Here is a 21,559-nt window from a genome sequence, read left to right as displayed (position 1 = left end):
CTACCACCCCCACTACCACCCTCTACCATCCTCTACCACCATCACTACCACCCTCTACCACCATCACTACCACCCTCTACCACCATCACTACTACCCTCTACCACCATCACTACCACCATCACTACCACCCTCTACCACCATCACTACCACCCTCTACCACCATCACTACCACCCTCTACCACCATCACTACCACCCTCTACCACCATCACTACCACCCTCTACTGACAAGAAACAAAGCCATACTAACTCAGAATGCTTGGGATGCCTTGAGTGGGTGCAGGCAGACATGTTTGATACGGCAGACCACTGTCAGCTCAACAAAAACTGACGTGACGATCGAATTCGATGAAAACTAGGGCAAACGAAAACCAAGGTTCCACTGTATGTTGGACACAGTCATCAGTTGTGTACTAGTATGTTGGACACAGTCATCAGTTGTGTACTAGTATGTTGGACACAGTCATCAGTTGTGTGTACTAGTATGTTGGACACAGTCATCAGTTGTGTGTACTAGTATGTTGGACACAGTCATCAGTTGTGTGTACTAGTATGTTGGACACAGTCATCAGTTGTGTGTACTAGTATGTTGGACACAGTCATCAGTTGTGTACTAGTATGTTGGACACAGCCATCAGTTGTGTGTACTAGTATGTCAGACACAGTCATCAGTTATGTACTAGTATGTTGGACACAGTCATCAGTTGTGTGTACTAGTATGTTGGACACAGTCATCATTTGTGTGTACTAGTATGTTGGACACAGTCATCAGTTGTGTGTACTAGTATATTGGACACAGTCATCAGTTGTGTGTACTAGTATATTGGACACTCATCAGTTGTGTACTAGTATATTGGACACAATCATCAGTTGTGTACTAGTATATTGGACACAATCATCAGTTGTGTACTAGTATGTTGGATACAATCATCATTTGTGTACTAGTATGTTGGACACAGTCATCATTTGTGTGTACTAGTATGTTGGACACAGTCATCAGTTGTGTGTACTAGTATGTTGGACACAGTCATCAGTTGTGTGTACTAGTATGTTGGACACAGTCATCAGTTGTGTGTATTAGTATGTTGGACACAGTCATCAGTTGTGTACTAGTATGTTGGACACAGTCATCAGTTGTGTGTACTAGTATGTTGACACAGTCATCAGTTGTGTGTACTAGTATGTCGGACACAGTCATCAGTTGTGTGTACTAGTATGTTGGACACAGTCATCAGTTGTATGTACTAGTATGTTGGATGCAGTCATCAGTTGTGTACTAGTATGTTGGACACAGTCATCAGTTGTGTGTACTAGTATGTTGGACAGTCATCAGTTGTGTACTAGTATGTTGGACACAGACATCAGTTGTGTGTCCTAGTATGTTGGACACAGTCATCAGTTGTGTGTACTAGTATGTTGGACACAGTCATCAGTTGTGTGTACTAGTATGTTGGACACAGACATCAGTTGTGTGTCCTAGTATGTTGGACACAGTCATCAGTTATGTACTAGTATGTTGGACACAGTTATCAGTTGTGTACTAGTATGTTGGACACAGTCATCAGTTGTGTGCTAGTATGTTGGACTCAGCCGTCAGTTGTCTACTAGTATGTTGGACAAAGTCATCAATTGTGTACTAGTATGTTGGACACAGTCATCAGTTGTGTGCTAGTATGTTGGACACAGTTATCAGTTGTGTACTAGTATGTTGGACAAAGTCATCAGTTGTGTACTTGTATGTTGAATACAGTCATCAGTTGTGTACTATTATGGTGGACACAGTCATCAGTTGTATACTAGTATGTGGCCCGGTGGCCTGGTGGCTAAAGCTTTCATTCGATTCCCGGCGGGTGGACACGTTTCCTTACACCTGTTGTCCTGTTCACCTAGCAGCAAATAGGTACCTGGGTGTTATCGACTGGTGTGGGTCGCATCCTGTTAAGGACCCCAATGGAAATAAGTTAGACAGTCCTCGATGACGCACTGACTTTCTTGGGTTATCCTGGGTGGCTAATCCTCCCGGGTTAAAAATCCGAACGAAATCTTATCTTATCTTATCTTATGTTGGACGAAGTCATCAGTTGTGTACTGGTATGTTGGACACAGCCATCAGTTGTGTACTATTATGGTGGACAAAGTCATCAGTTGTATACTAATATTTTGGACAAAGTCATCAGTTGTGTACTAGTATGTTGGACACAGTCATCAGTTGTGTACTAGTATGTTGGACACAGTCATCAGTTGTGTACTATTATGATGGACAAAGTCATCAGTTCCATACTAATATGTTGGACAAAGTCATCAGTTGTGTACTAGTATGTTGGACACAATCATCAGTTTTGTACTAGTATGTTGGACACAGTTTAAAGGTTTAAATGAAGAAGGCAGATTTATCACTGCAGTGATCTCTGGAAGTCTTGCTCGGTTATTCTTCTCACTCCTCCTTTAGGACCTATATTAACTTGCAATTCAATAGCATCAATATCCGTTTGGTCAAAAAATTCCAAAATGGAACAAGAAGTACTTTTAGCCGAGCTCAAAGTAGCAGTTACACGTCCCAAAAATTGTGAATGCAGTTCTCTAATGTTTTCATCTGTTGTAGCCTTTTGGTAACACTCGCTGTCAGCTTTTTCGTGTGATGTAATTTTATCCCTTTCATCAAAATAGACATTCTCCAAAGTTGTTTCAAGACTTTCTCTTTCCTGACTGGTCAACTTGGTCCACGATCTGGTTTGGCTGTACAGTTGTCCCTCGTTTTTCGTTATTAATCCGTTCCTGGAAGGGTAACTATTATCGAAATTGATGATTTTCGAATCGATTTTCCCCATAAGAAATAATGTAAATACAATTAATCTGTTTCTGACACCCAGAAATATTAAAACAAATTTTTTTTTACATGAAATATAGATGTAGTACATAAACAATACAATGGGGCATGATGAATGAAACATTAACAGCATAACACTTACCTTTATTGGCGATTCTTCTTAGTGTATGGAAGACTGGAGGAGGAAAGAGATTGGATTAGTTACTATTTGGAAGGGGAATCCCCTTCCATCAACACCTCAGGTACCATTTGCTTTTCTGGGGTTACTTCTTTTCTCTGTTTCTTAATGCCACTAGGACCAGCTTGAGAGTCACTGGAGTCCTGTCTCGCAAAAAAAGTGTCCAGAGAGCTCTGTTTCTCGCGTCTCTTTAAAACTTCCCTAAAATGGGCCAAGACTTTGTCAGTGTACAAGTTGTCAATATGGCTTGCAACAGCCTTGTCAGGGTGTTGTTTCTCCATTAATCTTTCCATCCTACCCCACAGTTCAAAAATCTCCTTAATTTCTGAAGAAGGCAACTTCTTCCATCTCTCTTCCTCCTCCTCTGCAGGAAGATTCTGAGCTGCGATCTGTTCATGTTCCTGCTGAAGCTCTTGCAGCTCCTCAGTTGTTAGCTCTTTGTTGTGGTCCTCCGCCAACTCTTCCACATCCTCTAAACTCACATGCAACCCCATAGAACTCCCCAATGCCACAATAGATTTCACAACTGACATAGGCTCATCAAAATCCCTCTTGTGGACACAATCTGGCCACAATTTTCTCGAAGCAGAGTTCAAAGTCCTGGCAATCACTCCCTCCCAAGTCTTACCTATAAGTTTGAAATGTGCTGGCGGGCTGGAGGAGAGGAGTGGTATTCTTTAGTGTGATGAACAGAATTAGGTCATCTCACATTGTCATGCCTTGAGATCACACTTCATAGTCAAACACTTCATTGAACCACTCGACGAAAATTTCCCTCGTGACCTATGCCTTATTATTAGATTCCCAAAACACACACAATTTACTCTTCATAACATTGTTTTTCCTGAACACTGGGATTTTTAGAATGGTACACTAGCCTCACTTTGAAATCCTCACTAGCACTAGCACAGAACATGAGCGTCAGCCTGTCTTTCATAGGCTTGTGTCCTGGCAGTCCTTTTTCCTCCTGAGTAATGTAGGTCTTCTTTGGCATTTTCTTCCAGAAGAGGCCTGTTTCATCACAATTGAACACTTGTTCAGGTTTCAATCCTTCAGCCTCTATGTACTCCTTGAATTCACTTACGAATTTTGTAGCTGCAGTTTTGTCCGAACTGGCAGCCTCACCATGCCTTATCACACTATGTATGCCACTACGGTTCTTAAGTCTCTCAAACCAACTTTTGCTGGCCTTAAATTCACAAATATCAGTACTCGTTGCAGGCAATTTCTTTACCAGATCGTCGTGCAACTGCCTAGCCTTTTCACAAATAATCAACGTCATAAGACTATCTCCTTCTAATTGTTTCTTGTTTATCCACACCAATAATAACTTCCCAACATCTTCGAGTACTGGTGATCTCATTTTTGTCAGCATATTTACCCCCTTTGCAACAACAGCTTCCTTGATTTCCTTTTTCTTGGCCATGATGGAAGCTATGGTTGTATAGGGTTTGTTATACATCCTGGCCAGTTCAGCCACACGTACACCACTTTCATATTGTTCAATGATGTTTTTCTTAAATTGAATCGTATTTCTCACCTTCTTTACCAAAGGCTTGGTACTAGGTGCTTTCTTTGTAGCCATGGTAGCTTATTTAGCAGTTGCAAGCACTAAAGTGAATGGAATATTTTGAAATATTTCGTATGAACAAGTGAGGGGACTGTCGCTCACTGGTAAACAATGGCACACTGGCTGGGAAGAGTGGGCGAGGCGGCTCAGAGCCGTGAGTACGCGTCCCGGACAAACAACGATTCGCGAGCCAATGTTTTGACGAAAATAACGTTACGATTTTCAAAAATTACAACTATCGAGCCTTACGATTATCGAGGAACCACTGTATTGCATCTGTAGTTGAGTTGAATTTTTAGCCTAGCATCTCTTCTGTTCTTTAGATGGTGAACTGAAGATGTGAAAATGCACTGTACAGTAAATCTAATTTTAGTGTTTTTATGAATATAATAACACACCTACCATCCGACTTATGACCTGCTCGACTTACAACCACTTGACTTACGACCGTGTTTTTTATGCCAAATTTCTGGGAAATAAACAACTATTTGTGTTGTACACAGTGTTTATCCTAAACCTTACAGTATAAAATACAGTTCGACTTACGACCATTTCGACTTACGGTCGGTTTCTCGGAACCGAACTCGGTCGTAAGTTGGATGGTAGGTGTAATCACATTATTATTAATAATTATGTATTATTATTACAGTGGACCCCTGACTTAGGATATTAATCCGTTCCAGAGAGCACATCATAGGATGAAATTATCATAAGTCGAATTAATTTTCCCCTTTAGAAATAATGGAAATCAAATTAATCCGTTCAAGACACCCAAAAGTACAAAAAAAATATTTTTACCACATGAAATATACATTTTCCTACACACAAAAAGAAGGATACATGCACAATATATATTGTGCATGTACTAGTGCACTAAATGAAGAATAAATGACACTTACCTTTATTGAAGATGTGGTGATGAGTGATGAGACACTGTATCTTGGGAGTGCCTTTTTCTCCTGAGTAATGTAGGTCCTGTTTGGCATTTTCTTCCAGAACAGGCATTATCACACTGTGTATGCCACTACAATTCTTAAATCTCTCAAACCAACCTTTGCTGGCCTTAAATTCACCATTATGAGCACTAGTTCCAGGCATTTTTTTCTTGTTCACCTGGGTGTTAGTCAACTGGTGTGGGTTGCATCCTGGGGGACAAGATTAAGGACCCCAATGGAAATAAGTTAAACAGTCCTCGATGACACACTGACTTTTTTGGGTTATCCTGGGTGGGGTTGTTTCTCAGTATTCTCAATAAGCCACACCAACAAACAGTCTCTCCACATCCTCGAGTAGTACAGCTGACCATGGTGCAGCAGCAGCAGCTGACCATGGTACAGCTGCAGCAGCACCTGACGGTGCTACAGCAACAGCAGCAGCTGACGGTGTTACAGCAGCAGCAGCTGATGGTGCTACAGCAGCAGCAGCAGCTGATGGTGCTACAGCAGCAGCAGCAGCTGATGGTGCTACAGTAGCAGCAGCAGCTGATGGTGCTACAGCAGCAGCAGCAGCTGACCGTGGTGCAGCAGCAGCTGACCGTGGTATAGCAGCAACAGCAGCTGACCATGGTATGATAGTATTTTGATAGTATTTCTCACCCATTTTACCACAGGGTTGGCACTTGAAGCTTTCTTTGGGCCCATGGTGGCTTATTTAGCAGTTACAAGCACTAAAAACAATGGAAAAATACAAAATTTATCGAATGTATGCGTGCAACCGTCCACCCTGGCTCTAGCTCAGCTAAGGCGCTCAGGCCACATGGGCCAGACAGCCACGTTCAGGATGATGTAAGTCGAGTTTTTCAACGTAGGTCGGGGTCAAATTTTTACGCTGACAAGCATCGTAAGTCGGTTTTATCGTTGTTTGAGGCCATCGTAAGTCGGGGGTCCACTGTATAATTATTATTATTATTCTTATTGTTATTATTAATATTATTATTATTACATTATTATTATATTATTATTATTACTCTGATAGCTTACCTGAAAATATTATTGTCTTTGTAGTTAAAGCTCACCAATAGGTCAAAGATGTTTCAAAAAATGGTAATGTCAATTTTTGCTAATCTTTGGTTCCTTTTCTTTTGCAGTTCATCCTTTCATCATCCAGTGATTTAATAAGCCATATAAATGACAGAAACATTGCAGATATATAGTTTCAGCAGTGTGCAACATAATGTACACTCTCAGAATTAGTATGTGCCGAGTGCCACTGCATTGTATTTTTAGAGTGCATGTGCACTCCCTCGATAGTGTGTGGCTGTATCTTCACACCTTGAAATATTAACCCTTAAACTGTCCAAACGTAGATCTGCGTTTGCACACATAGCGCTCCAAACGTAGATCAAGGTTTTATTTTTCATTCCTTCAAATTTGGCACAATAGGCTTGAGTTACCTAGACATGAAAGAATGGGTCTGTTCACTCAGGTAAACTATTCAAAAAATCTGGGAGCACTTAGTACCTTGTGGGAGCACCAGCTCAATTGAGTGCCAGCTAGAGCAAATAGCGAGGCAAACACCAGGGATTCACTGATGCCATATCACATTAACACTCCCATTTTAAGAGGAAAGTAAACACAGGTGAGATAAATACATGAGTGAGTCTGGGTGGGTGTGAGTTGGACCTGACTAGCTTGTGCTACTAGGTCTGATGTCATGCTCCTTCCTTCATTGGATGTGACCTGACTAGGTGGGTCATTGGTCTAAGCTGGGGGGGAGTGTGACATGTACCTGCCTTGCATGGGTCAGTAAGCCTGCTGCAGTGTTACTTCTTATGTATTCGGCAGGCTGGCTGGCTGGCTTGCTTTGGCTGTCTCAGGCTGTTTCTCTATCTATATCTCTATATTTCTGTCTATATCTGTCTATATCTCTGTCTCACATGTACACATAAGTACAGTCATTATACCTAGTGTCAATTACCTAGGATAACCCAAAATTTCCAGGCAAAGTTAGACAGACAGATAGATAGACAGAAACATGTTTGTGTGTCAGTGAAAACAAATAAAGCCAGGGTTCCCCCAGCACCCATTTATCAAATGTCACCGAGCTGATAACAGATGTCATAACATTCTTCAAGGAGTGTGATATACATATACCTCCAGGCAGACAGAAAGACAGATAAGCAGAGACACACAGGCAGGCAGATAGAGACATAGATAGACAGGCAGACAGATAAACAAACGGAGAGACAAGTCATGTTTGTGTGTAAGTGATAACAAATACAGCGAGGGTTAGCTGGAGCAGTGGGCATTTATTAAATGTCACTGGGGTGTCAACAGTATAGGGATGCCTTTCATAACAACATGCTTCAAGGTATATGCCAGGATATCTAAAACATTGCTGGGACCTATAAATACTTTGTATATATTTCTAGACAATAGTAAATAACCCAAGGAGGTGTAAATGTTCACCTGTCAATGTGATTGTGACTTTGAGCAATATTTCAGTACTTAATATTAATGTCAGAACAAAGATTGGCTATGAAATTACAAGAAATATTATAAATTGTAATTATCAGAACATAAAAAAATGAGAGAGTGGGTGAGATGTTATCAACAAATTTTGTTGAAAATAAGAAAAAGTTTTGGAGTGAGATTAACAAGTTAAGAAAGCCTAGAGAACAAATGGATTTGTCAGTTAAAAATAGGAGAGGAGAGTTATTAAATGGAGAGTTAGAGGTATTGGGAAGATGGAGGGAATATTTTGAGGAATTGTTAAATGTTGATGAAGATAGGGAAGCTGTGATTTCATGTATAGGGCAAGGAGGAACAACATCTTGTAGGAGTGAGGAAGAGCCAGTTGTGAGTGTGGGGGAAGTTCGTGAGGCAGTAGGTAAAATGAAAGGGGGTAAGGCAGCCGGGATTGATGGGATAAGGATAGAAATGTTAAAAGCAGGTGGGGATATAGTTTTGGAGTGGTTGGTGCAATTATTTAATAAATGTATGGAAGAGGGTAAGGTACCTAGGGATTGGCAGAGAGCATGCATAGTTCCTTTGTATAAAGGCAAAGGGGATAAAAGAGAGTGCAAAAATTATAGGGGGATAAGTCTGTTGAGTATACCTGGCAAAGTGTATGGTAGAGTTATTATTGAAAGAATTAAGAGTAAGATGGAGAATAGGATAGCAGATGAACAAGGAAGCTTTAGGAAAGGTAGGGGGTGTGTGGACCAGGTGTTTACAGTGAAACATATAAGTGAACAGTATTTAGATAAGGCTAAAGAGGTCTTTGTGGCATTTATGGATTTGGAAAAGGCGTATGACAGGGTGAATAGGGGGGCAATGTGGCAGATGTTGCAGGTGTATGGTGTAGGAGGTAGGTTACTGAAAGCAGTGAAGAGTTTTTACGAGGATAGTGAGGCTCAAGTTAGAGTATGTAGGAAAGAGGGAAATTATTTCCCAGTAAAAGTAGGCCTTAGACAAGGATGTGTGATGTCACCGTGGTTGTTTAATATATTTATAGATGAGGTTGTAAGAGAAGTAAATGCGAGGGTCTTGGCAAGAGGCGTGGAGTTAAAAGATAAAGAATCACACAAAAAGTGGGAGTTGTCACAGTTGCTCTTTGCTGATGACACTGTGCTTCTGGGAGATTCTGAAGAGAAGTTGCAGAGATTGGTGGATGAATTTGGTAGGGTGTGCAAAAGAAGAAAATTGAAAGTGAATACAGGAAAGAGTAAGGTTATGAGGATAACAAAAAGATTAGGTGATGAAAGATTGGATATCAGATTGGAGGGAGAGAGTATGGAGGAGGTGAATGTATTCAGATATTTGGGAGTGGACGTGTCAGCGGATGGGTCTATGAAAGATGAGGTGAATCATAGAATTGATGAGGGGAAAAGGGTGAGTGGTGCACTTAGGAGTCTGTGGAGACAAAGAACTTTGTCCTTGGAGGCAAAGAGGGGAATGTATGAGAGTATAGTTTTACCAATGCTCTTATATGGGTGTGAAGCATGGGTGATGAATGTTGCAGCGAGGAGAAGGCTGGAGGCAGTGGAGATGTCATGTCTGAGAGCAATGTGTGGTGTGAATATAATGCAGAGAATTCGTAGTTTGGAAGTTAGGAGGAGGTGCGGGATTACCAAAACTGTTGTCCAGAGGGCTGAGGAAGGGTTGTTGAGGTGGTTTGGACATGTGGAGAGAATGGAGCGAAACAGAATAACTTCAAGAGTGTATCAGTCTGTAGTGGAAGGAAGGCGGGGTAAGGGTCGGCCTAGGAAAGGTTGGAGGGAGGGGGTAAAGGAGGTTTTGTGTGCGAGGGGCTTGGACTTCCAGCAGGCATGCGTGAGCGTGTTTGATTGATAGGAGTGAATGGAGACAAATGGTTTTTAATACTTGACGTGCTGTTGGAGTGTGAGCAAAGTAACATTTATGAAGGGGTTCAGGGAAACCGGCAGGCCGGACTTGAGTCCTGGAGATGGGAAGTACAGTGCCTGCACTCTGAAGGAGGGGTGTTAATGTTGCAGTTTAAAAACTGTAGTGTAAAGCACCCTTCTGGCAAGACAGTGATGGAGTGAATGATGGTGAAAGTTTTTCTTTTTCGGGCCACCCTGCCTTGGTGGGAATCGGCCAGTGTGATAATAAAAAAAAAAAAAAAAAATATATAAATTAAAATAAAAGCAAGGAAAAAAAGGTATATCGGCAACACTTTTGCAAGTGGCAGGAGTCGATATTGCCGACAGGTGAGCATCCAGAGCCAATTTCACGGTCTTATATCTCGGTAAGTACTGACCCTAAATTTTTTTTTTAATCCTGTAACATGTAGAAAAATGTGCTCTTCATTTTAAAAGAAAAAAATTATTTTTTTATTTTCCAAAATATTCGGAGTGCCACTCGAGTGAACATAGACCTACGTTTGGGCAATTTAAGGGTTAATCATCATCACTCACTACATTAGTGACTATCAGAAACAATGTGCATTCATAAAAGCTCGCCAAATTTGTAAGAATTTACACATTAAAAAAAATGTTGATTTCTTTAAAATTTTAATGCTGTCTTACCATGTTATGGCTTTGGAGCCCATTTTAGAGTTGGTGAATAAAGAATGTATGGTAGAAATGTAGTAGCAGCCTCACACTTGTACTGCCAGCTGCTAAATCTAAGCAAAGCACTAGTAGCCAGTGGCAGCTTGTCCATAGGAGCTGCAGAGCTGCAGTCCCCCCAGATGCTCACTGTCAGATGTATGACTTCATCAACCTTACGCTAAAATAATTTGCAACTTACAAATTTATTACAGGAAAAATCTGTTGTATGTTGTTTTCAGTATATAAGTGAATTTTTATTTATTTATTTATTTATTTTTTTGTTGTTGAAACTAGAAAAAATGATTAAAAATTGAAGTTTGATGTGGTACGATAGTATAGGTATTACTGGCGCTACGAGACGCCACTGCTAATAGCCACTAATAACCTCTCAGGTGAACTACTTGCTGCTCATGCTAGAAAGGGGGTCCATGCAGACTAGCCAGAATAGATAAGATCTACATTTCCCTTTTATCCCAAGAAGCAAGTGTAACAAAGGTTTCTAAATGGCTCTCCTTTGTTAAAGAATTTTTTCTTTTGAATGTAAGATATGGTGAAGCAGAAGCTCACAAATATATAAGAGAAATCTTTATATAGAATATTGAATCTTCATATAGATTCAAAATTGATTTTTCAAGAAAGAACCATTATAGTAACAAAGGTAAATTTACATTGTTTATTTCTTATAAAAATCCCTGGATTGCACAATGCGTTTCAGTCAGACTTAAGCATTAGAAAATACCTTAAAGATACTATAAAATGAAATGTACTTATTTAATCTGATGTGTGGAATCTAAATTATAGAAGAAAAATCATGAAATGTGTTTCATTAGGTAAATTACAGATTATTATTGATTGAAAATTGACTTGTAGGCTTTGAACTAAGTATTATGATTGAATTAAGTATTGTGATTAATTGTATGTTGATCATCAGTTGCATTAGCTTTGATTACCACAATCTTATCTTCCTTGTCTTCCCTCTAAATTTATCTTTGTAACTGCCTATTCATAGATACAGGAACAAAGCTTGGCTCATAATGTCTTCTCTTCAGCATTTAACCTTTAAACTGACCAAATTTAGATCTACGTCCATGTACGGGGGTCTCCAAACATAGATCTACGTTTTTCTACATGCTTTCAAATGGGGAAAATAAAGGTCGGAGCACTACGCACGTGAGCGTAGATCTACGTTTGGACAGTTGAAGGGTTAATATACAATGGTACCTCGAGTTACGAACTTAATTTGTTTCAGAAGACTGTTCGAGTGCCAATACCGAATGAATTTGTTCCCATAAGGAATAATGTAAATTAGATTAGTCCGTTTGAAACCCCCAAAAATACACTTACAAAAGCACTTACAAAATTGTTGGAGTTGGGAGCTGTTCGAAACTTGAGGTACTACTGTATAATGAAGTTTTGTTCAAATATCTAAGCATTATAGACCTAACTACATCCAGGTATTATAGCACTTAATTCCTATTGTAACCTATTCTGTCTTTCTACCTCTCTTTAAGGGTTTCTTTCATTATGTCTGTCCTTTTGTTCTTATATGATGTAAAGAACATTTCTTTATAATTTCTCTTCTTTCTTCTCAGCTGAAGACAACATGTCCTCAGCTGTTAGCCTTTCCGTATATTTTTTTTTTTTTATCTTTGAGATCTATTTTATAGTTTGTGTCTATTTTTTGTTTGCTTTTCAATTTGTTTTATTTAAAGTATGGACACCACACCATTACTGCTTAATGCAATTAAAGTCAAAAGTATGTTGAGGTATTCCTCTTCATCAACTCTTTTTAAATATTAGGAAAATATGCAGCATTTTACATTTATTAGCCAAGGTAACTGGTTAATGAAATCGTAAATATTTTCTACAGAGGAAACCTTAGTTCATATGAGCGTTCTTTTATGACCTATGATTCTGTCTTAACTTACCCTATTGCATGTTTTATTATCAATATAAAATAGTGAATCCTCTACTTCTTTTTCAATTAGTCCTCTGTTTCAGTTAGCTGTGTGGGATTTAAAACTATAAGCGGTAAGTAAGTTTATTCAGGTATACACAAATACAGTTACATAGATTATCATACATTTATTTATTTATTTATTTATTTAATGTCTTTGCAAACAGTACATTGAGATTGTGTATATACAATAGTGGGTTGCAATGCAAAGAGAGCCTCTATTATGCCTTGGCATTATGGGCCAACTTAACATTATTGGCTTACATTCTACTTAATACTAAGGAGTATATCATAGTTGTACAGCAGGAAAGTAATTATTTCATAGTTGTACAGTAGAATATTAATTATAAATGAATCAAAATTTGTATTATACAAAGATATACGTATTTATATTCTAAAATGCTTTTGTGAAAAACAATTATTCAATTATATTCCTGTCAACAATGGATAAAAGGTTCAATGTGATTGCTTCAGTTATGATGTGGGAGTACATAGGTGAGTAAGTGTGTACTGAGTATTTAGCATTTAGTCTAGGGTGAATAAGTGGCTTTTGAGAAGAGTCTTAAATTGATTTTCAGACTGGGCTACTTTAATATCTTCTGGTAATGAATTCCATATTTTGGGGCCCTTTATGTGCATAGAGTTTTTACAGTGTGATATGGACACGAGGTATATCAAAAAGAGATCTGTGTCTTGTGTTGTGGTCATGTGTCCTGTTTAGGTTGGTGTGGAAAAGTTTGAGTGGGGGGTTCATATTTGTGTGTATTGTTCTGTGTATGTAGTAGGCACATGAATAAGTATGGATGTTCTTAATGGTAAGCAGATTCAGACTTTTGAAAATTGGTGGAGTATGCTGGCGGGAGTGGGAATTTGTTATCATTCTTACTGCTGCCTTTTGCTGGGTTATTAGGGGTTTTAGGTGATTGGATGTTGTTGATCCCAATGCACAAATTCCATATGTAACATAAGGGTATATGAGTGAATGGTACAGTGCCAGGAGAGCTGATTGTTGAATGTAGTACCTTATCTTTGATAGTATGCCTACAGTCTTGGAGATTTTCTTGGTGATTTGTTGTATGCGTGCCCGGAACTTAAGGCTACTGTCAAGGTGGATACCTAGGAATTTTCCCTCTGTGAGTCTTGTGACTGATGATCCATTTAGCGTAATGTTAATTGGATCATTTGCAGCTTTGTTTCCAAACTGAATGAAATAGGTTTTATCAGTGTTCAGGGTAAGTTTGTTAGTCATCATCCAGGCAGATATTTTCTGTAATTCAGCATTGACTGTGTTTGCTAGTATGACTGCGTTTGGGTGGGAAAATACATATGTAGTGTCATCTGCTAATAATATAGGTTTGAGTAGCTGTGATGCATTCGGTAGATCATTGATGTAGATGAGAAAGAAGAGTGGTCCAAGGACGCTTCCTTGTGGGACTCCTACTGTGATTGGTTGGGTGGAGGAGTTTGCATCATTTGCATACACATATTGAGTTCTGTTACTAAGGTATGACTTTAGGTAGTTGAGGGAGTGGCCTCTGATACCATAGTGCATTAATTTGGAGTACAGTAGTTCATGATCGACTGTATCGAAAGCTTTACGTAAATCAATGAAAATGCCCAGCGGGACTTCTTTCTTTTCAAGTGCGGTATATATTAGTTCTAGCATGTGTATGATAGCGTCATTTGTGCTTTTATTATTTCTGAATCCAAACTGACAAGGGTTTAATATGTTGTGTGAAACAAGGTAGGACTAGATCCGTCTATGAATTTATTTTTCAAAGATTTTAGAGAGCAATGGTAAGTTAGATATTGGTCTATAGTTATTCAAGTCAGCTTGGTCACCTCCTTTATGGATCGGAGTGACCCTCGCTATTTTGAGGATTGTTGGGAAGGTAGATGATTCAATGAGCGTTGCAGTAATTGGTGACAATACTTGAGAAGCTTTTTTGTACATAAAAGCAGGCAAGTTGTTTATGTCTCCTGCCTTGTTTTTAAGGATGTTTATGATGAGCATAACTTCAGTGGGGTTGGTTGGAGCTAGGAATAGCGTATTTGGATAGGTTCCTATGAGGTAGTCTGATGGACTGGCGTTTGTGTTTGGTATTTTGTTTGCTAGATTTTTTTCTATGGTGGAGAAGAAAACATTAAGTCTGTTTGCTGTTTCGGTTAGAGTGAGTAGGGGTTCATCTGATTTTGTTAGTTTGATTGCTTTGTTTTTGGATAACTTTTTAGTTCCAAGAATTTCAGATAGAGTTTTCCAGGTTTTTTTCATATCACCTTTAATGTTATGTAATCTATTTTCATAATACAATTTTTTTGACCTTCTTATCAGGCTGGTTAGTGCTGATGAGTAATTTCTCGACTGTTCTCTAGTTATTTGACCCATTCTATACTGTTTTTCATATTTGTGCTTTGTGTTAATGGATTTGAGGATGCTTGGTGTTAGCCAGGGATTATTCAGTCTCTTTGCTGTGATCTGTTTAGTTTTTCTGGGACAATGTCTGTTATAGAGGCATTGGGCTTTTTTTAGAAAATTATTTATACATTCATTCATATCTGTATATGTTTCAAGCTCATTTTGCCAATCGATGTTATTCATAGCTGCTATAAAGTTGTTAACTGCTGTCTCGTTATGTAGTCTGAAGGTTACTTTAGTAATGTCTTGTGGTAGTTTGCCCAGATTAGTTATGAGAAAGGTTGGGTAGTGGTCTGTAGTGTTGCCCATGATTATGCCTGATTTTAAAGGGGATATGGTGTTTGTCCAGATGTGGTCTATTAACGAGATGCTTGTCTCGGAGATTCTTGTAGGTTTAGATATTGCTGGTAGCAACAGGCAGTCACTCATTGTGTTTGTGAATTCGGTTACTTGTGGGTCCTGGTCGTGTAGTATGTTTATGTTGAAATCACCTGTTAGTAGTAGGTGGTCTTTATTCATGTGTGCATCAGTAATCATGTTTCCTAGTTTTTCACTAAAGTGATAAATGTTTGACTGTGGTACTCTGTAGATGTTTATAACTGTGAGGGGTTTTTGCAGGTCTTTTGATTTAAATTTGGCTATGATATATTCTCCATGTTCATCTCTTGTGCAAGATTTATTGATACATTTGAGTTGATTTGAATAGTATATAGCTGTTCCTCCCCCTTGCTGGTCTGTTCTACAGTTGTGTATGGCCATGTAGCCAGGAATGGTATAGAAATCTATAATATCAGGCTTAAGCCAGGTTTCTGTGAGTGTGATGATTGATATATTGGAATGAAGGGAACTGAGTAATGCTGTGAGGTCATCATAATGTTTGCTCAAGGATCTGACATTGTAGTTAAAGATGGTTATGTTATTGTTTGCACTGAGTAATGTCTTTGCTTGGTCTGCTGTGTAGTAATTATAGTTGCTGGTTGGTTCATGTAATTCATTTTTTAAAAGTTTACATCAGGATCTATGCCTGTAATCATAGGATGAGAGTAATTTTACAAACTAGATTTTCTGAGTAAAATGATATAAGATTTATATAGAATCTACAACTGGACTTATGACTAAGACACATAGCAGCATATGTGTAGAGAACCTAGAATAACCCAATAAAAGTCAGACAGAGTGACTTATTTCCCTTGGGGTCCTTTGGGAACTTTATATTTAGTGCTCTTATATGTCCTAAGATTGTTATTTACTCTTATTTATTATACAGTGGACCCCCGCATAACGATTACCTCCGAATGCGACCAATTATGTAAGTGTATTTATGTAAGTGAGTTTGTACGTGTATGTTTGGGGTCTGAAATGGACTAATCTACTTCACAATATTTCTTATGGGAACAAATTCGGTCAGTACTGGCACCTGAACATACTTCTGGAGTGAACGAATATCGTTAACCGGGGTCCACTGTATTTTGTCTTTTACAATTAATTTTCTTTTTTATAAATATCAGCAACAGTTTTAGCCCCTTCTCCCCTTCTTGACTCTTTTCTGATTTAAATTGTACATTTTATGTGCAACACTAAATGAGATGTACAGGTAAATTTAACACTTTTTAATATATGAAATTACAGTGGAACCTCAAATTTCGAACTTAATCCGTTCCAGGAGCTAGTTCTAAATTCGAAAAGTCTGAAATTCGAAGCAATATTTCCCATAAGAAATAATGGAAATACAATTAATCCGTTCCAGAAACCCAAAAATATTCACAAAAAAAAATACATTTTATAGAGATTAATTACAGTTTTACATACACACAACAAATGCTATAGTCTTTAATTATGTATAGTAATATAAAATAGCATTTTTATTTACCTTTATTGAAGATTGGTGATGGCATCTGGAAGATAGGGAGGAGGAGAGAGGGAGTTGGGGTTATTGTTTGGAAGGAGAATCCCCCTCCATGAGGACTTCCGGTATCAAAGCCCTCTCTGGGGTTGCTTCCCTTCTCTGTGTTTTAATGCCACTAGGACCAGCTTGAGAGTCATTGGACCCCAGTCTCACAAAATAACTGTCTACAGTCCTCTGTTTCTGTCTCACAAAATAACTATCCACAGTCGTCTGTTTCTGTCTCACAAAATAACTGTCCACAATCGTCTGTCTCACAAAATAACTCCACAGTCGTCTGTTTCTGTCTCACAAAATAACTGTCCACAGTCGCCTGTTTCTGTCTCACAAAATAACTGTCCACAGTCCTCTGTACATCCTGGCAAGCTCAAGAAGTCTCACTCCAATCTCATACTTCTGTATTATTTCCTTCTTCACATCTATGGTGTTTCTCAATTTCTTTACCACAGGGGTACCGCTAGCAAGTTTCTTTGGGCCCATGGCAGCTTATTTCACAGCCCCACAAGCACTAAACACAATTAAATAATCGTAAAATGTGTGTTCACTCAAGCATAAACAAAGCTAGACTGCTCACTGCGCCTGCACGGGGACGTGGACAGAGCGGGCCAGCGGACAGGTCCCGTACCCGGCGGTCCGCGTTCGATAATAGGGACACAGTTTGTCCGAAAAAATGGTCTTATTTTCGAAACATTCGATATGTGATACATTCGATTTTTGAGGTTCCACTGTACTAAATTTAAAAAGAAAAACTTGTTTTTCTTTTTAATCTTGTTTTTCTTTTTAGGTCACCCTGCCTTGATGGGATGCGGCTGGTTTCATGAAAAAACAAAATATAAAATAAACATGAACTTTCATATAGGAGAAAAAAATTATCAGTGTTCAAAATGTCTGAAATTTTTTTTAACAAAATCATCTCTAATAAATCATTTGAGAGCACATACAGGAGAGAAACCATATCAGTGTTTGGAGTGTCTCAAGGCCTTTTCTAAAAAGTGTAATCTAATTAATCATCTGAGAGTTCATACAGGAGAGAAGCCATATCGGTGTTTGGAGTGTCAAAAGGCCTATCAACATAAATCATCTCTAATAAATCATCTGAGAGTTCATACGGGAGAAAAACCATACCAGTGTTCTGTCTGTTTGAAGACTTTCTCATTGAAAAAAAGTCTAATAACGCACCAGAGATTTCATACAGGTGAAAAATGTCACCAATGTGTCGAGTGTCGAAAGGATTTTTCAACAAAATTCAATCTAATAAAACATATGAAACTTCATACTGGACAGAAACCATATCAGTGCTCCGAGTGTCCAAAGGCTTTTTCAGAAAAATCAAGTCTAATAAAACACCTGAGAGTTCATACAGGAGAAAAACCTTTTCATTGTTTAGAGTGTCTAAAGACCTTTTCACAAAAATCACAATTAATACAACACATGAGAGTTCATACAGGAGAGAAACCATATCGGTGTTCAGTGTGTCTAAAGGCTTTTTCAGGTATATCAAGTTTAATAAAACACTTGAAAGCTCATGTTGGAGATAAACCACATCAGTGTTCAGAATGTCAAAAGGCCTTTATAGATAAATCAGATCTAATAAATCACCAAAGAGTGCATACTGGAGAGAAACCATATCAGTGTTCAGAGTGCCTAAAGGTCTTCTCAAAAAAATCAGATCTAAATGTTCACTTGAGAGTTCACACAGGTGATAAACTTTATCGGTGTTCAGAGTGTCTAAAGGCTTTTACAAAAAAATCATACCTTATAAAGCACGTCAGAGTTCATACTGGAGAAAAACCATATCAATGTTCAGAGTGTCTAAAGACCTTTTCAAGCAAATCAGCACTAACAAAACACATGAGAGTTCATACAGGAGAGAAACCATATCAGTGTTCAAAATGTCTAAAAGCATTTTCAGAGAGGTCAAGTTTAAGGAAACACTTAAAAGTTCATTTAGGTGATAAACCATATCAGTGTTCAGTGTGTCTAAAGGCCTTCATAGAAAAATCAAGTCTAACACAGCACCTGAGAGTTCATACTGGAGAGAAACCTTATCAGTGTTCAAAATGTGTGAAGGCCTTTTCAAAAAAATCTAATTTAACTACACATTTAAGAATTCATACAGGAGATGAACCTGACTTAGATCCAGTGCTGGGCTGCAGGACTGTTGAAATTCAGTAATTGAAACTTGCCTCAGGTATAACTCACCATCATAAGAAAAAGAAAATCTAACTTTCAGTTTTGAGATTGATTCGTCAGTTCATTAATTATGGTTAACTTTTGCCATGTCTATACAGTGGACCCCCGGTTAACGATATTTTTACACTCCAGAAGTATGTTCAGGTGCCAGTACTGACCGAATTTGTTCCCATAAGAAATATTGTGAAGTAGATTAGTCCATTTCAGACCCGCAAACATACATGTACAAACGCACTTACATATATACACTTACATAATTGGTCGCATTCGGAGGTAATCGTTGTGCGGGGGTCCACTGTATATTCTTCCTTGAGGACTGTATCATTGAATTATCATTGGTGATTTGATAAAGAATAAATATGCTTAGTTTTCTTTCTTTCAAATTGTTATGAAACCACAGTAAAATAAATTTTAATTGTTAAAGAACCAAAAATAAATTTTTATTCTGTTTCATCATATGAAAATGAAAATATTTATTTTCATAAAGTAGGGATGGGACAACAACAAATTTTTGCAGATACTGATGCTCAGGTTTAGCCAATTCAGATCCCATCAAAGTTAGCCGATAGTGGTACCAATGACAAAAATGACCAATATTTTCTGTTACTGATATTCTGTTTTAGACCCATATCAGCACAGAAATTGGCTGATACCCACCAATACTGATACTTAAAGTACTTTATTCATTTAATATAAGAATACCTGGAGAGAGTTCCGGGGGTCAACGCCCCCGTGGCCCGGTCTGTGACCAGGCCTAATGGTGGATCAGAGCCTGATCAACCAGGCTGTTACTGCTGGCTGCATGCAATCCAACGTACGAGCCACAGCCCGGCTGGTCAGGTACCAACTTTAGGAGCTTGTCCATATTTAACCATTTCAGTATCATACGTAGATCTATGTTACTGAAGCCAGAGCTAATGTATATCTATGGCATGAATTCTACCAGCTTTAAATTTGGCACAAGAGGTCTGATAGACCTACCAGGCCTTGTACCAAATTTGAAGCTGGTAGAATTTATGCCATAGAGCTTCGTTAATGACTCTGGCTTCAGTGATGTAGATCTATGCAGTGTGTGCAGTATACAAAAAAATTGGGGTTTCCCCAAAGTGCATTGTGGGAACACCATAATTAGTACAGCTTAATCACCATGCAGCACACATACAAAGGCTGGAAGGCATGGCCCACACTCAATAACACAACAGCTCACAGCTGCCTCCACAACACCCACACAACCAATGCAACCAACCACTAATATTCAGCAACCACCAGATTGCATCTGGGATTGACAGGAAGATGCAAATTTTGTTCCCAATCACCAACAGTTTGATGACACACACTGTAGAATTCATCTCAGCTGTAACCTCAGGAATGACACGAGTGAAATTGTACTGTTTAAAATATATTTCAATGTATCCCTGATTCAAATTATAGTGAGGGGAAAGCTGCAGATACTTCCAGTATAAAATGACAAGCACATTATTTTCCCCACTGTGGCATGCAAAGAGTATGTAACCTTTATTCGACGCATGTACACACCCTCATTTACAGGCTATCTCCCCCAACCAGCGAACCAGGGACTAAGGGTTGACGATGGGGCCCCGTCGTTCAATCAGTACCCAGGTTCCAGCCAATGAGAAGATGGTTTTGGCAATCGCAGAGGTGATGTGGGTGCCACTCGCCTATCTGCCCTTGTCATTCCCATTCTAGAGCTGGTTGAAGCACGGTCTGCTTTCTAGTGGCTTCTATTCTGCCTTGCTTACCGTGGAGTGCACTAATACCTATTGTTGTACATAGTGTACATACTTCTGTTCTAAATTTGTGAAGGATAATATCAGTCAAAAGTTTTTCTGCTGTGTTTATTTTGCTCCCTTTACACCCAGGATAACAGGCCTTTAGGACTCCTGGGTTGTAATACCCACAATCATGGCTATGCCAATTCAAAGACACAGCTGTACCTCTGTTGTATCTCTTCTTTGTCACAGTAATGCTTATGCCACATGTGTAAGTGCAATATCATACTGGTCAACTGACTGCCTAATTTGTATCCCTGCTTTCAGTGATCTCATGCCTATCAAATTTATCCTGCTGCTATGCATATGCATATTATTCTGATTTATTTAGGAAGGGTTGGAGGGAGGGGGTAAAGGAGGTTTTGTGTGCGAGGGGCTTGGACTTCCAGCAGGCATGCGTGAGCGTGTTTGATAGGAGTGAATGGAGACAAATGGTTTTTAATACTTGACGTGCTGTTGGAGTGTGAGCAAAGTAACATTTATGAAGGGATTCAGGGAAACCGGCAGGCCGGACTTGAGTCCTGGAGATGGGAAGTACAGTGCCTGCACTCTGAAGGAGGGGTGTTAATGTTGCAGTTTAAAAACTGTAGTGTAAAGCACCCTTCTGGCAAGACAGTGATGGAGTGAATGATGGTGAAAGTTTTTCTTTTTCGGGCCACCCTGCCTTGGTGGGAATCGGCCAGTGTGATAATATATAAAAATATATAATATAT

The 21,559-nt window shown here is 38.9% G+C and overlaps 1 protein-coding gene across 1 annotated transcript; it reads left to right on the top strand.

Moving 5' to 3' along the window:
• The first annotated feature begins 6,635 nt into the window (after nucleotides 1–6,635).
• On the top strand, nucleotides 6,636–21,088 carry LOC128697390 (zinc finger protein 84). Its single transcript, XM_070090249.1, has 2 exons — nucleotides 6,636–6,765; nucleotides 17,648–21,088. Exons 1-2 carry the CDS (start codon nucleotides 6,747–6,749, stop codon nucleotides 19,036–19,038), a joined length of 1,410 nt encoding a protein of 469 aa, XP_069946350.1. The 5' UTR covers nucleotides 6,636–6,746; the 3' UTR covers nucleotides 19,039–21,088.
• The last annotated feature ends 471 nt before the right edge of the window (nucleotides 21,089–21,559 follow it).

This window comes from Cherax quadricarinatus, chromosome 31 (assembly GCF_038502225.1).
Source record: "Cherax quadricarinatus isolate ZL_2023a chromosome 31, ASM3850222v1, whole genome shotgun sequence".
Classification (NCBI taxonomy): domain Eukaryota; kingdom Metazoa; phylum Arthropoda; class Malacostraca; order Decapoda; family Parastacidae; genus Cherax; species Cherax quadricarinatus.
This window is presented reverse-complemented; position numbering and strand designations above follow the sequence as displayed.